We start from the raw sequence: 17,546 nt of genomic DNA, 5'->3' as shown, positions 1-17,546 counted from the left end.
AATGCTAAAATAAAAATAACTCATAAATACGGAAAAAAAGTCCTGTCAGTTTATTCTGGAAATTATGCTGCCCCATCGCTGAAACCACGCAACTCTTCTAACAATTTAGATATAAATTCTCTGTCAGGATGAATTTGCTTAATTCCAGCCCCCTCCATTAAAGAAAATAATGTATGCATTTGATAAGTGATTGGACACTTGATAGGGTTTAAAGTAAAGAAAGTGCATTTTTGGTTTTGAAATACTTTTTGAATTCATAATGCACGCAATTGTCATTAAAATAACTGCTTTAGGGTGGAAGAGTCTCTGAAATTGACAATAAGCGTTTTAACAGAATTTTTTCTAATTTTGGAGATAAGTTGGGCCAGTTATTTTTGGGACTTAGCTTTCTTGAAAACCGATTTCAGTAACCCCTTAATGATATATTAAAGCTTTATTGTGTAGAAGACATTTGTTATCCAACACCTACTTAATGGTTCAAACCATAGCTGGGCCATAGCACGATATCAGTGTTAATATTGATTTTATGTTGCTTCTTAAGAACGTAGTCTGTGTAGCCTTAGTATGTAACTTCATTTTAATTGGCAGCCTAAAAATGAGCCTGCTAATTAGAAATCAGTGGACTACTTTAGCTACATAGAAGAAGCTCTCATGTAACGATTTGAAGAACTCGGTGTATCATTGACGTGTCATGATTAGTTTCTTCTATCAAACAGTTCAAGGTAACGAACTGTTGTAAGGAGCGACCCGGCTCAATAGTAACCGAAACTCTAAAGACGGAATTTTGATACCAATATATACATCAAAAGAATCGGATTTTAAATATATAAGTTTCATTAAGTTTAGTTTTACCCATCAAAAGTTACGAGCCTGAGAAAATTTGCCTCATTTCGAAAAAAGGAGGAAGCATACCGTAAAAGTAATGAATCTTGACGAAAATCACACCGTCAGATTCAGCGTATCAGACAATCCTACTATAGAGTTCTCAAGCCCTTATCTGCAAAAATGCAGAATTTTGTATTTTTTGCCAGAAGAAAGATCACGGATGCGTGTTAATTTGTTTTTTTTTTTCTTTCCCCCAAGGGTGATCGTATTGACCCAGTGGTCCAAGAATGTCGCGAGAGGGCTCATTTTAATGGAAATTCAAAGTTCTAGTGTCGCTTTAAGTGACCAAAAAATGGTAGGGCAACCAGCCCCCTCCCACGCTCATTTTTTCCCGAAGTCACCGGATCAAAATTTTGAAATAGTCATTTTGTTCAGCATAGTCGAAAAATGTAATAACTATGTCCTTGAGGACGACTTAATTCCCCGTAGTCCCCGGGGAAGGGCTGCAAGTTATGAACTTTGCCAATTGTTTACATATAGTATTGGTTATTGGGAAGTATACTGACGTTTTCAGGGTTTTTTTCTGATGGTATGGGGGTCGGGGGAGGGTGTTACTTGAGAGGATCTTTCCATGGAGGAATTTATCATGGGTAAGAGAGTTTCCATGAAAAGGGCGCTAAATTTTCCAGCGATATTAAAAAAAAAAAAAAACAATGAGAAAAAAAACTATTTTTTTCTACTGAAAGTAAAAGCAAAAACTTACAATGAACAGAAATTATTACGTAATTGAGGGTGTTCGTCCCTTCCTCAATACCTCGCTCTTTACACTAAAGTATTTTTAGTAATTTCAAAAGAACTGTTTATTCTAATTAAACGGCCTTTGTGATTCAGGGATCATTCTTGAAGAAATGGAACAAAATTTGAACTTTAGTGTAAAGAGTGAGGTATTGACGAGAGGGTGAACCCCTTCATTTACGTAATAAAAATATACGAAAATAGAAGTTAGCTATGTAAGTTAATTTGTATGTTACTTATATTTATTACCAGTAAAACATTCGTAAATAAAATAAAAAGTTCTAGTGGCCTTTTTAAGAAACCAAAAAAATTGGAGGGTAGCTAGGCCCCCTCCCCGCCCCTTTTTTCTCAAAATTGTCCTATCAAAACTCTGAGAAAGCCATTTAGCCAAAAAAAGGTAAAATTAATATGTATATTTTGTTTTAATTATTCATGTACAGTGAGCCAAAATCAAAACCTGCACTAATTCAAAAACGTTCAGAAATTAAATAAAAAAGAACAAGTTTTTTGTACTGAAAGAAAGGAGCAACATTAAAGCTTAAAGCGAACATAAATTATTACGCATATGAGGGAGTTCGTCCCCTCCTCAGTACCTCGCTCTTTATGCTAAAGTATTTTTAGTAATTTTTAAAGAACCATTTATTCTAATTAAACGGCCTTTGTGATTCAGGGGTCATTGTTAAAGAATTGGAACAAAATTCGAATTTTAGTGCAAAGAGCGAGGTTTTGACGGAGGTGATTTCCTTGTTTGTTTTGCTGATGACAGCACACTTGGCACTTGGGAAATTGTGAATCTGAGCTACGATTAAATTTGGAAAATTTGTTTGATAGAGTAATTATATGGCTTGATACTAATTATCTTACCCTAAATTATTCCAAGTCCAGTTTTTTGATGTTTTCGCATGTTTCTCAGATTTTCCCCAGTTATCCGAAATTCATCAGCCAAATAGCATAATTCATAGATCTAAAGATCGATATGTTCGTTTTTTGGGCATTCTTGTTGATGAAAACTTGTCTTTCAAACGTCACATTGATTTGAATAAAATGAAGATATGCAGGAGTCTTGGTATTTTAAGGAAACATAAACATATTTTCCCTGGATCAATTTTGGGAATCCTTTTTCACTGCTTGATCCGATCTTACGTTTCTTACTGTCCAATAGTATGGATGTCAACCTTTCCTTCATTGTTAAAACCACTTTCTAAGGTTTACAATAAAGCTAGAAACCTCATTAAGGAAACTAATCGTTCAAGAGTTATCCCTGATCTCGAATCACTATATGTTCTTTCGTGTGCACATTTTACTTTTTCTCAGCTTCATGGTGACCTCCCCCATCCCCTAAGTGTTCCGCCATCTTTCACCAATGTTCAGAATAATTATAAGCTTCGCAATACCAAAAATCATATTCAAGTTCCTTTTACTCCTTGTGTAAGGTCAGATTTTAATCCTTTTATTACGAGTCATATTGTGTTGAATAAGTTGCCCGAATCAGCTCGACGGTGCCACTGATTCAGTTTGTTCAAAGAAAATTATTAAAAATTCTATATATATATATATATATATATATATATATATATATATATATATATATATATATATATATAAATGGATAAAATAACGTCTAAGAAGCCAAAGAATTTTTAATAATTTTCTTTGAACAAACTGAATGAGTGGCACCGTCGAGCTGATTCGATATATATATATATATATATATATATATATATATATATATATATATATATATATATATATATATATATATATATATATATATAATGGATAAAATAACGTCTAAGAAGCCAAAGAATTTTTAATAATTTTCTTTGAACAAACTGAATGAGTGGCACCGTCGAGCTGATTCGATATATATATATATATATATATATATATATATATATATATATATATATATATATATATATATATATATATATATATAAATGGATAAAATAACGTCTAAGAAGCCAAAGAATTTTTAATAATTTTCTTTGAACAAACTGAATGAGTGGCACCGTCGAGCTGATTCGATATATATATATATATATATATATATATATATATATATATATATATATATATATATATATATATATATATATATATATATATATATATATATATATATATATATATATATATATATAGAATTTTTAATAATTTTCTTTGAACAAACTGAATGAGTGGCACCGTCAAGCTGATTCGATATATATATATATATATATATATATATATATATATATATATATATATATATATATATATATATATATATATATATATATATATATATATATATATATATATATATATATATATATATGTGTATATATATGTGTGTATGTATATGTATGTATATATATATGTATATATATATATATATATATATATATATATATATATATATATATATATATATATATATATATATATATATATATATATATATATATATATATATATCGAATCAGCTCGACGGTGCCACTCATTCAGTTTGTTCAAAGAAAATTATTAAAAATTCTATAAATATATATATATATATATATATATATATATATATATATATATATATATATATATATATATATATATATATATATATATATATATCGAATCAGCTCGACGGTGCCACTCATTCAGTTTGTTCAAAGAAAATTATTAAAAATTCTTTGGCTTCTTAGACGTTATTTTATCCATTTATATATATATATATATATATATATATATATATATATATATATATATATATATATATATATATATATATATATATATATATATATATATATACATATATATATATATATATATATATATATATATATATATATATATACATATATCGAATCAGCTCGACGGTGCCACTCATTCAGTTTGTTCAAAGAAAATTATTAAAAATTCTTTGGCTTCTTAGACGTTATTTTATCCATTTATATATATATATATATATATATATATATATATATATATATATATATATATATATATATATATATATATATATATATATATATTTATATTTATATTTATATTTATTACTGTTTCATTGGAGTCTATTTTATCTACTGATTTACTTAATTAATTTAGTCTTTTCAATCTATCAGTCTATTTAGTTTTATTATCTATAGTTTTTATTTTATTTATATTTTCTTTTCTTTTCCTTTTTGCTCTTCTCTCTGTGAGTAAATGATTATTTTTTTTCTCTGAGTAAGTGACTCGTTTCTTTACCCCCTTCTTTACAGGCTATAAACTAATAAAATTAGTTTATTATTGTTTGAAGAAATCGTTGTGGTTCAGGAGCTTAACATAATAATCTTAGCTCTACCAACTAAAAGTACAGTCTTGTGTTACATCTTATTTCCTTAACATACGGTATATGGCAGTGGAATATCGCTCGAGTTTTAGGTCTCGTTCTTGATTTCTATTTTCGTGTTTAATAATCTAGCCTTATTTTGATTTAATCGTGAATTTTGTAGCTTCCATTTTTGGCAACGGAACATCATTTGTTAGCACCTTCTGGTCGCTTTCCTCTCTCAGTTTATGAGCTCGAGCCATCTTCGATAATTGCATTTGCCTTGGCATCGTCCGACTACGAGCAGCGACTCTCCCAACAAAATAATTTTTCATCCCCAAGGATAGATGTCGCGATGTCTAAATCTGATGGTGATAGGTAAGTTTTAAAAAGTAAGCTGTTGCCACCCCTCCCCACTCCCTCAAAAACCTTCCAAAAGTATATATTATTTTTTACACTTCATACTGAAAACTAAACAGACTGCTGATTTTTTTTTTTTTTTTTTTTTTTTTTTTTTTTTTTTTTTTTTTTTTTTTTTTTTTTTTTTTTTTTTTTTTTTTTTTTTAGTCAAGTGATTTTTTGTCTGAAAGAAATGGCCTGAAAGTGAAGAAACTATTCAATAAAGTGAATTTGTGCAGAAAAAAGATTCTGAAGAAGTTTAATCAATATATATATATATATATATATATATATATATATATATATATATATATATATATATATATATCTATATATATAAAAATAAGTTGTGTGTCTGTCTGTGGATCAGGTGACGTCATGTTTTTGTGTCAGCTGACGTCATGAAGTTAGTTGTCGTCATTTTTGCTATGACGGTGACGTCATTAAAGATATTTAAGACATATATGTTCACGTAGAAATCTATTAATGTTTAAGTTTAAAATGACTGATGGACTTACAATGGCAAAAGCCGATGAAGATGCTCAAAGAGTCTATGCCAAAAAACTTGCTGCTGATAGAGAAAGTCAGAAAAGAAAGCGTGCCGAGGAATCAAAAGAACAGCAAGGAAACAGGCTTGAGGCTAAAGAACGCAAAACCGCGCAGTTAGATGAAGATCCACCTGGACAGCGAGAGTCAAAACATATCAAAACTGAAAATGATAGCGATGATGATTGGGTTTGGGATTTTGACTCGGATAAGGTCATCAATGCCTACCAGATTTTAGTTAAAAAAAAAAAACAAAGGTTCGGCGATATGTATTTCATAGTGAAGCTGAAAAATAAAGAAGAAAAAGAAAACTGAAAAAAGAAAAAAGGTAAAAAACTAAAAAGAAAAAACACTCGAAGAGAAATTACAGACCGGGACACAAATGACGACCGGGACAGAGGGAATATAAATAACGACCGGGACACTCAAAGAGAAATTACAGACTGGGATACTGGGACACAAATGACGACCGGGACACAGGGAATATAAATGACGACCAGGACACAGGTATTTAAGAATATCGTTCAAAGACAAATTTTTAATTGTAAGAAGACCGTTGAAAGAGAAATTTCTAATTGTAAAATGACTGAAGAACCTACAATGGCAACGGTACCACCATCGAAGTAGATAACCAGTGGGTTGTTCCATATTCCCCATTAGTGCGAAAAGTCAACCCCAAGTCAAATTCGTGCATTGTTTGGCATCATTTTAACAACTTGCTCTCCATCAGCTCCTACAGAATTATGGGAAAAATATAAGTCAAAAATGTCCGAAGATATACTCCATCGAAAACAGTTAGAGACGTCAGATATGACTTTTGATTTTACATCAGAAATTTATAACTACACTTTAGTTATTATAGAAGATTTGTGCGTACGTATGGCAAACAAACCTCTTCAGGATTTGGGAATGCCTTCACCTAACCGTATCGCTGCTGTTTCGATATGTGTAGAATTGGATCGTGAAAAAAGTTACAGTACGAATGATCTATTGTCGTATGTACAAAATAACATTTCCAAGTTAACGTCGGAACAAAAATACATTTATGATACGATAGACTCAATTTCAGGACGTATACAACTACCTGCTGATTTCTGTAATTTAGTGACGTCCAAAAATTAATTGATTGAAAAAGTATTTCCGAATATTCTAAAAAATTATAAAAATAATAAATGGCTACGTGAAAGAGCGATTCTCGCACCCAAAAATATAGACGTCCACGAAATCAACAATATTGTTTTGACCAAGATTCGAGACCAGGCAGTCCTTTACAAGTCAGTCGACACAGTTTTGGAACCAAATGAAGCGGTTAATTATCCATCTGAATTTTTAAATTCCATAGATCTTTCAGGGTTTCCACCACACGTGCTACAACTAAAAATAGGCGTACCAATAATACTTTTAAGAAATATCAACCCACCAAAGCTTTGCAATGGCACGCGACTTGCCGTAAAAAAAAACAATGGAAAACCTAATAGAGGCCACAATCTTGACAGGGCCTTTTGAGGGTGAGGCTGTTCTTATTCCTCGCATTCCCATGATTCCAACGGATCTGCCTTTTCAATTTAAAAGATTGCAATTCCCAATTCGATTAGCATTTGCAATCACCATTAACAAAGCTCAAGGTCAATCATTAGAAAAATGTGGTATAGATCTTAATACTGATTGTTTTTCCCATGGACAATTGTGCGTTGCATGTTCGAGGGTCGGTAAACCTGACAATCTATTTATATGCAGCGACAATTGGACAGCGAAAAATGTTGTATATTCGCAAGTTTTACGCAGTTAATTTGTATTGTATCTACTTATCTATCTATCTATATAAAAATGAGTTGTGTGTATGCATGTTTGTTTGTTTGTAAAAAGAGCGTTTGCATATGACGTCATTATTAGTGCATACGGCATAATATATATATATATATATGTATATATATATATATATATATATATATATATATATATATATATATATATATATATATATATATATATATATATATATATATATATATATATATATATATATATTTATATATATATATATATATATATATCATAGGCTTTACTTAGGCCTTAGGTTCAAAGAATGATGTTGGCACAATGAATTATTATTATTATGATTTTTTGTTTGTTGTTTTAGACCAGGGCACTTTGTATCGAAGGAGTTGTTGTAGAAACTTCAAAAAGGGCTCATTCGATTAGGAATTGAGAGGGCTAGTGCCCTTTTTGTTAGTCGAAAGTAATTGGAGGGCAATTAACCCCCTCCCACGCCCACCATTTTCCCAAAAGTATCCAATCAAAATTTGTATATAGTCATTTTGTTCAAAGTAGTTGAAAAGCCTGGAAGTTATGTCTTTGAGAAGGACAGCCCCTCCCCCATCTCTCAGGGCAAAGATTTTAAGTTATATCCTGGGGCATATAAGGCTTATTATAGAAAGCGTTCTCGTGGAAACTTCTAAAACGGCTCATACAGTTGGAAATTGAGAATGCTAGTTCCCTTATTAATAGTCGAAAGTGATCGGAGAGCAATGCCCCCCCACGCCTATCATTTTTCCAAACACTTCCGATCAATATTTTGATACGGTCATTTTGTTCAACTAAGTTGAAAGGTTTGGAAGTTGTGTCTTTGAGGATGACAACCTCCCCCCTTCACTGCCCTTAGGGCAAAGGTTGTAAGTTATGCCCTGGGAGCATATAAGGTTTTTATAGAATTTGATGGCAAACTTGAATTAACAAAAGACATTATGTGCATTTAGATTGTTAAAATAGCTTATCTTAAGAATTGACTGTGAATACTTAAAGGGGAAGATCAATTGACCAAAAGGCAATATGTGCACACTACTACTAACACTACTGCTACTGCAACATTTACTAGTTCTACTACTACTATTATTATTGCTTCAAATATTACTTCTATCACAACTACTTGTAAGGATAAGAGCATTAAAATGACACTTTCAAGAAGTATATGAATATACAGGTTATCAAAAGAGCAAATCGACAATACAATAAAAATGGCTAAATGTATTAAGTTCAGTAGCTATCCTACTGCTATGACTACTATTACAATTATACCTAAGGATATGAAGGCGAAATTTACAGATGACAACCTGCCATCCATTTGAGGTTGTCAAAATGGCATATACAACTCCTACTATTGATGCTATTATTATTACTGCTACTACTAATACTGCTACTAAAGCTAAGACTACTACTATTAACTCTACTACTACTGCTACTAAAGTAACTACTGGTGCCTCTACTACTACTGTTAAACCAAAGGGTATTATGGCGAAAATTTTGGGTAATATTGTAACTGCATTGAAATAAATCGAAACACACTATGCCCACATAGGTTGTCAAGAGGACGTATCAACAATGCTTCAGGACCGGTTAATGGTATTAAGTTAAAAATTTCATTGTGTGTTGAGAGGATGTTAAAAAAAAGGTGCTATGGTACAACTATTGCTACTACACAAGCTAAAGGTATTAAGGTGAAGCTTTTAAGGAATATTTAGGCGGATGCTGAACTAAATCAACACGAACTATGATCATGTAGATTGTCAATAGGGTGACAAAGCAATATCACAGTAATGGCTTACATTATTAAATTAGATCTTACTGGGTAGGCTGTAACAGATTTTGAACTAGCCAGATGACACTATGTGTATACTTTCAATACTACTTCTACGGTTACTGTAACTACTGACATTAAAGACATTAAGTTGAAACGTTTAGGGGAAGTTTCAATTAAAGAAAAAAAAAACTAAACCTATGCAAGTATGAAAAGGGCATATAAGCAATATCATAGGCAGCGCAGATCTGCCATAGCAAGTAATATCATTGATATCTCAAAGGAGCTAATTTGATTGGAAATTCATAGTTCTAGTACCCTTTTTAAGAGTCAAAAATGATTGGAGGGCAATCAGCCCTCCTCTTTAGCTTTCCAAACACTTACAATCAATTATTTTCCAAACACTTACAATCAAAATTTAAGGTAACCATTTTGTTCAACATAGCTGAATGGTCTTGTAACTGGATCTCTAGGGCTATTGTGTTGGTCAAGCCCCCGCAGTTATGCAATTTGCCCATTGTGTTTAAAAACTAAATGTTGCGTCAAGATTAAATCAAAAAGCACTGCGTGTATGCTGACTGCCAATAAGACATCTCAGTAGTATCCCAAGAACGGCTGATGGCATTATGTTCAGACTTTCGGGGCTATTTCTATTACTGCTTCTGCTCTTAAAATTTAACTAAATCATAAGAGTGTAAGTGTATCAAAGTTGTCAAAGAGCATAGATAGATTTTTTGCGGATGGTATGAAGTTTTATTCTTCAAGTGAACTAGATGAGTTATAAAACTAAACAACCGAAAAGATTTAAACTATTATTTTCTTTTTTCCCAAAAAGACTCTTTCAATATAAAACGAACAGAAATTAATAAAAAAAAAAAAAATTCACAAAATAGCTTTTCAAAGAAAAGTAAAGAACTCCATTAAACCAAAAATGGGTAAAAATAAAAGTTTTGCGCTTGGTAGATTATTTAATTTTATTTTTGCTCATTTTCGGTCTAAATGGAGTTCTTTACTTTTCTTTGAAAAACTTGTTTTGTAGAAAAAGTTTTTTAATTAATATATATATGTATATATGTAAAGAACGTATAAATAATATATAAATGGAATAAAAAAAGTTTTCAAAAGGCATTTTGTTTTCAGTAATTTATGTTTGTTTTAAAGTTGAGATCCCGTTTCAACCCAATAGGGCTCATTCTCAGCTTAGTTAGCTTTTTACGTTTCGCGAAAGAGCTTATATTGTTTACTTTTTGTTTTGCTTTTTTTATTTAGTTACCGTTTGTTTTTAGTTGACAAAGTGCATGTATATATTAATGGTAGTAATTTTGACTAATAAGTTTTTCTTTCGTAATAGTAGTAGACAGTTGTAGTAATAGTTGTTGTAAGGGTTTGTTTTGCAAATGGCAGTCGTGAATTGGCTTAATACATACGGACATAGTGTACCTCTGTAAAGTCTTTATTATTCAAAGATAGTTTAGGGAACGCCTCTAAATTACTAAATGTTAAACAATATAAACTAGTCATGATAATTAATTTAGTTTCATAAATAGATTAATTGTATGCGCAAATTAAGTTCTATTTTGGAACTTAAGGAATTTTAAATTTGCTCAAAAGTATCCAACCTTGTTAGTAATTCTACTAAGACTACTCCCGCCTTAGCCACTTAACTTCTCCTATAACGCCTCCTCACACCAAAACTATTGCAACCCGAACTACTCCTGTGACAACTTTCCTTTGACGATAATTTCTGTCACGAATACCCCTGCCTCGACTGTTACTACCGCAAAGGGTCCTATTGGGACCACTTATGCTCATGCCACGATTAGTTCTACCACTATTACTCCCATCCTAACGACTTCCTAGCCGACTAGCCCCATCATATATGTACTATTAATTTATAGTAAATACTACGTTCAATAAAACGTTTAGTAATGAATACTAAAAGTATAAAATACTAAAATTATTCATGATTTTTAGTCAAATTATTTATATATATATATATATATATATATATATATATATATATATATATATATATATATATAAAATAAAAATAATTTATATATATATATATATATATATATATATATATATATATATATATATATATATATATATATATATATATATATATATATATATATATATATATATATATATATATATACTAGCTGTTGGGGTGGCGCTTTGCGCCACCCCAACACCTAGTTGGTGGGGGCACTTCGCGCCCCCCCCAAGCCCCCCCGCGCGCGTAAGTCGTTACGCGCTATATTAGTTACGCGCCATTGTAGTTGTGTCCCTATGTCCCACCTGTGAATATAGATAGATATATATATATATATATATATATATATATATATATATATATATGTTTTTAACCACGTAAAACTTGCGAATATACAACATTCTTTGCTGTCCCATTGTCTGTGCATATAAATAGATTGTCAGGTTTACCGACTCTTGAACATGCAACATATAATGGTCCATGGGAAAACAATCCGTATTCAGATCTATACCTCATGATTTTAATGATTGCCCTTGAGCTTTGTTGATGGTGATTGCTAATCGACGATTCCCTGTGTCGCCGTCGTCATTTATATATCCCCGTGTGCCCCCCGGTGTCCCGGTCGTCATTTATATTCCATGTGTTCCGGTCGTCATTTATGTCCCGGTGTCCCAGTCTGTGAATTCTCTTTGAGGGTCCCGGGCGTCATTGATATTCCTTGTGTCCCGGTCGTCATTCGTGTCCCGGTGTCCCAGTCTGTATATACATTCGTTTTTGAATTGGTCTTTTTTTTAGGTTTTAGTTTTCTGCCTTTTTTTTAGTTTTTTTTAGTTATACCTCATGATTCTAATGATTGCCCTTGAGCTTTGTTGATGGTGATTGCTAATCGAACATTCTCTGTGTCCCCATCGTCATTTATATATCCCCCTGTGCCCCCCGGCGTCCCCGTTGTAGTTGTGTCCCTGTGTCCCGGTCGTCATTTATATTCACTGTGTCCCGGTCGTCATTTGTATTCCGGTGTCCCAGTCTGTATATACATTCGTTTTTGAAATGGTAAATGATGAAATAAATTTTTGTATTTTTCCCCTTTTTTTTCTTTTTAGTTTTTTTTGGTTTTTACATTTTTTTAGTTTTTTTTTCTTTTTCTTTTTAGTTTTTTTTTATTTTTATTTTTTTAGTTTTGTTTTTCTCCTTTAATTTTCTTTTTGTTTCCTTTTTTTAGTTTTTTAACATGACGTCAGTCGACACAGAAACATGACGTCACCTGATCCACAGACAGACAGACAGACAACTTATTTTTATATATATAGATAGATATGACCGTTTCAGGGACATGATGAAAAAGCCATTAAAATTGCTTAATTCTAGTGGGTGATCCTCCGTCTTTATGCACATGTATGTTGATGTAGCTTGTTTTGATTTTGGGTAGCGACTTTCTCTTTTTTGCGTCTGAAAATATGCTGTTTTTTCTTTACTTTATCTTTTGTTTAGGAGTAAAGTTCATAAGGATAATAGAAAAGCGAACGAAACTAAGAAGGATGATGCTGAGCCTCAAGTCTATGATCAAAGTGATGAATCTGATGCGTCAAACAGTGCAGCTCATATTGAGATTCAATTTCCTGATACTACAACCGATTTTTACTGCAAAATTTATTTTTCAGCTGCGTTTAAGCAATTAAGGTCGTATGTTATGCCTGATGGAGAAATGGGATTTATAAGGTATTCCATATACGTTGTTCTTATTATTCTAAATCATTATGATAAGATTGCCAAATTTTGGGTTTTTAGAAAGCACTTCATCCAAATATGACATGAGTAATTAAGTATTCCAGATTCGGCTTTTACTACTTTTATTTTTGTTGGCTGGAAATGTAACTATTTGAAAACAAGGTAATCGTGGGTTTGGGCCATTTGTGAATATATGTGTCCCAAAGACTATGGAAAGCTGATTCAAGGATCTTTATTATAAATAAAAATAAATTCCAGTATTTTACATTTTTTTTTCTTGGCGGGGAGCAAAGCTTGCATACCAACGAAAAAAACACACAACAACAAAAAAAATACACTTTATCACTGAAAAAAATTACTCTTGCCTAAACTAGTTTAAAAACAAATAACATTGAAATGCCACTCCGGCCTACCGTCATATCGAGCCACAGCAGGTAGGGAGTGCAGAAAGACGTGATCCGCTTATTAACAAATAATAATAATAAGAGATATAAAAACACCTACCTTCGCCACAAATAAATTCTTAATTTCTGAAGCATTGTATGAGCAACGTCTGGAGCTGAGATCTAACGGCAGTAAGTGACAACGTTACATCTATAGATGTTACAAACCTTGACCAAATCAAAGGAACCATTTACTGCACTGTAATGAGGGGATCCCACGGCGTCGATAGAGTTAATAAAGCTATATACAAACTTAATCAACCGTTTTCCTCACATAACTTTGTTGACTTTCTTGCTGTTGGAAATAAAAGTTGAACTTCATTTAACTTTTTCAAGGAAGTCTGCGAAGTCCAACCAATAGCAGAAGACTTGTGGAAAATTTCTAATAAAACATACACAAATTAGTGTCTATATATATAATAGTGTATACTTGTTTAAATATTTTGTTAGGTAAAAGAATAAGGGCTACATAAAAAAATATCTTCATTTATTATTAAAAGGAAAAAATGCTCAAAAATATGGTTTCTCAGCCCCATGTAAGATTATTCCAGCTACTTTCTATGAAAAATTGCTGTAAATTCAAATAATTGAAATCCTTGTGTGAGTGGGACAAACTTCATGGTTTGCACTTTCATGAAAAACCTTATTAACTTTAGTGGTGCCATGAGAGCCCCACATAAATCTTGACCTCTCGTATTTTGGCGAGATCTAGATAGAGGAGATCTAGATTGAGTAGGAACAGGTGTTTTGAGGCATAAAGAATACAGCACCATTTGATAAAGATACTTCAGAAGAGCTTCGCGCTCGAATCTAACCTTAAACAAAAATTAAGAAGACTGGACACTAAGACTCACTGGTAAAATATCCATAATTGTATTTAAGGATTTTGTCGTTGATTTATTTGGCAAAAGGGAGGGAGACGGTTGAAATAACTTAAGGATACGAGCAGCCTTATTCTGGATCTTTTCAAGGGGAATAATATTAGACTGAAAAGTGTTTAGGTAACCCAATCCTGCGTAATCATAATCAGATTATACTAAAGTAAAATAAAGTGACTCAAGTGCGGATTAAGCAATAAGATTTTTCAACCGGTTCATAGTACCAGTGCCACGTGATGCTTTCGCATGAACAAATTTAATGTGATCCTTCCATGAAAGATTCTCGTCGATAGCCACACCATAATAACGAATAGTTCTCACTCTTTCAATAGACGATAAACCGTCTTCTGATAAGAGTGAATCCTTAGTGCTGTAAAGTGGCATCAATTCAGGAGTCTCTTACCCCACCCCCTCTATTTAAAAAAAAATACACCTATTTTAGGGGATATTTTAATTGTGACAATACCCTTTTCTGATGTTTTATCGAAAAAAATGACAAATTTGCCTCCATCCTTTTATATTTTGTACAGTTGCATCTCATGAATTGACGTCACTGGTGCTGGAACATGACTTCAATTGGAACTTAAAGCTATTAATACCACCGATAGCACAACATTACCTAGTAGAGCTTAAAACCAGAAGACTTAAAAACAAGGGTAAATTATCATCTAAATTTTATATTTCAGTTGAAGGCGTTAATTTTACATGGATTCAACTTTGAGTTTCGGAAAATTAGGTATAATTTATTGTTTGCACTATTTTATTTGCTATATTACAGCTAGTACACAAAAATGACTTAAAAAACAACAACAACAAAAAAAACCTACAAATATATCCATCGTGACCTTTTGATAAAATTGAGCCTTTTATTTTCGGCAACGTAAAGCAAAAGTAAAACAAGATATCATAAAAGAATAAATAACCAATATATTTATTAGGGATTTACGAAAAAAATTTATGATTTTTCTGCTAACGTTTATATTTTGGTTTTAGATCAGGGGCAATATTTGATTTCCTCTCTCGTTAATTTCTTATACTTTTCAACTAAGTCCTACTTGGCAAACTTTTTGGTATTCTAGCAGTTCCAGATTAAAATACGCTTATTACTGCCTTCTATAGGTGTAGATGCAAACAGGCATAGAATTCGGGAGGGGACTTAGTAATAAAACCCTATAGAAGGAAATTGCGCTTTTATGAGCAGTGTCGTCTTTTGTAAATTAAGAATACATAAGAAGTGTAAGATTTGTAATAATCTACGTATTTGTAAGACGTTTTCCTAAAAGCATTTATTGTTGAACCTTCAACAAAAACGTATGTGGAGTATGTGGTATGTGGAGTATGTGGAGTCTATCGTTTCCTTTGTAAGCAATTATCTGGCGTATACAGTGAATGTTTGCCGAATATTGAGAGACCTAGCAATTGATGTGAAAATTAGCATTATTTTCGTCGTTTTTTTTTTTTTGAAGACACATTAAAGATGTTATTTAGTTCCCTATGCCCATGACAAACCAGACTTAGTTTTTCTGAGAACGTTGATATATAATAATAACTATTTTTATTTGGGTCGGATTAAGACCCTGCTTGGCGCTGGACTGAAGAATGTCCTTTAACAGAGTATGTTTATTGTAAAAGCAAAGTAACTAAACGAGTCGCGAATTGAGGTTCTTGAGCTCTGTGATTGAGGTGTTATTGAGCTCTGTCATATCCGATAATAATAATTTGCCTCAAACGAGGGTCTGAATTATGGTCAGTTCAACTGAATATTTACATTTTAAGTTTTCTTGCTGACAAGTAAGAGTTTTAGTTTCAGCTGAGTGAACCGTTCAGCAGTGCAAAATTTTCAGTACTTTCCTTAGTTCCCAGATGAATTTATTATTTTTAAAAGATTATGAGTAGGCTGCTCAATCTTTGGGCCTCTTAACTGGACAGGGACGGATTTAGAGCGAAAATTGGGGGAGGCCCAGTGTGACAAGGGTGCCAATGAGCAAAATCTTGGGGAGGAGGGCAATGTGACGAAGGCGCCAATGATTGACCAAATTGACAAATTTATGCTAAAAAAAGAAACAAAAACAGGATAAGAGGTGTCAGGAAAAATCTTGAGGGGGCTCAGGGCCCCCCACCCCCTGGATCCGCCAGTGAGACTGGAGCCTATAAAATCATATTGGGGAGCATGGATTTAGTTTTATCCGGTCGTAATTTTGAGTTCAACTTAAAAACTGCTAAATCGTATTTTCTTTTAATTTTATAGATCCTTATCACGTTGTGCTCCGTGGGCAGCAGCTGGTGGTAAGTCTGGTCTTACCTTCTGCAAAACTCTAGATGATCGCTTCGTGATCAAGCAGATGAATCGACATGAAGTGGAATCGCTAATGGATATTGCTCCATCTTATGTTTCCTACATGACAAAGTCCATCGCTGACAACAAGCCGACTGCACTTTGCAAAGTTCTTGGAGCGTATAGGACTGTTTATAAGTAGGTTAAAGATTTCTTTTCGTACTACATAGAAATATGAGATATGTGAGAACGTTAGATTGATATGTGAGAATAGGTGTAGAAAAAAAAATTGTCGAAATTGCTCTATTTAGGGTCGAGGAAAGAAACGAATGTTGAGAACCATGTAGAAAAGTTGTATAGGAATGTGAGTTAGGACTATGATTAGGACTATGAATTAGAAAATATCATGATTTAAGAATGAGTTTCATCTTTGGTTTGGGAAAGAAACGAAGGCTGAGAAGCACGTGGAATGAGGAATATATTATAGATAGTAGAATATGCAAAACTAATTAGACAATTTGAAACAGATTATAATACAAAAAAAAATAGGAAAGAAAACTCTCGATTGACTTGACGAAAAACATTAAAAAAACTAATTTAGATCAACACTGGTTGGGATGGAATTCTTAAGCACGATGGAAATTCCCCAACTTAAAGGCATCCGGAGTGACTAGAAATAATAATTTAAATAGAAGCATGATATTATTGTCAATAATTAAGGTGTATTGGAATCCTATGCATTATTTATTCGTGCATTGTTTCTAAGGCGATAAGGTACACCAAAAACCTCAT

The 17,546-nt window shown here is 32.2% G+C and overlaps 2 protein-coding genes across 14 annotated transcripts in view; one reads left to right on the top strand and one right to left on the bottom strand.

Moving 5' to 3' along the window:
- Positions 1–17,546, bottom strand: part of LOC136033883 (uncharacterized) — a 611,411-nt gene that overhangs the window by 194,057 nt on the left and 399,808 nt on the right. The gene's annotated exons all lie outside the window — the stretch shown is intronic.
- LOC136033882 (1-phosphatidylinositol 3-phosphate 5-kinase-like) overlaps positions 1–17,546 on the top strand; it is a 123,926-nt gene that overhangs the window by 85,007 nt on the left and 21,373 nt on the right. For both annotated transcript variants that reach the window (XM_065714855.1, XM_065714854.1), the window contains exons 18-20: positions 5,094–5,287; positions 12,922–13,149; positions 16,728–16,952. In XM_065714855.1, coding sequence (XP_065570927.1) covers positions 5,094–5,287; positions 12,922–13,149; positions 16,728–16,952 — 647 coding nt within the window. The remainder of the gene's footprint in view (positions 1–5,093; positions 5,288–12,921; positions 13,150–16,727; positions 16,953–17,546) is intronic.

The sequence above is a fragment of the Artemia franciscana genome, chromosome 12 (assembly GCF_032884065.1).
Source record: "Artemia franciscana chromosome 12, ASM3288406v1, whole genome shotgun sequence".
NCBI lineage: Eukaryota > Metazoa > Arthropoda > Branchiopoda > Anostraca > Artemiidae > Artemia > Artemia franciscana.
The sequence above is the reverse complement of the archived record's forward strand: the minus strand, read 5'-3'. Positions and strand labels throughout refer to the sequence as shown.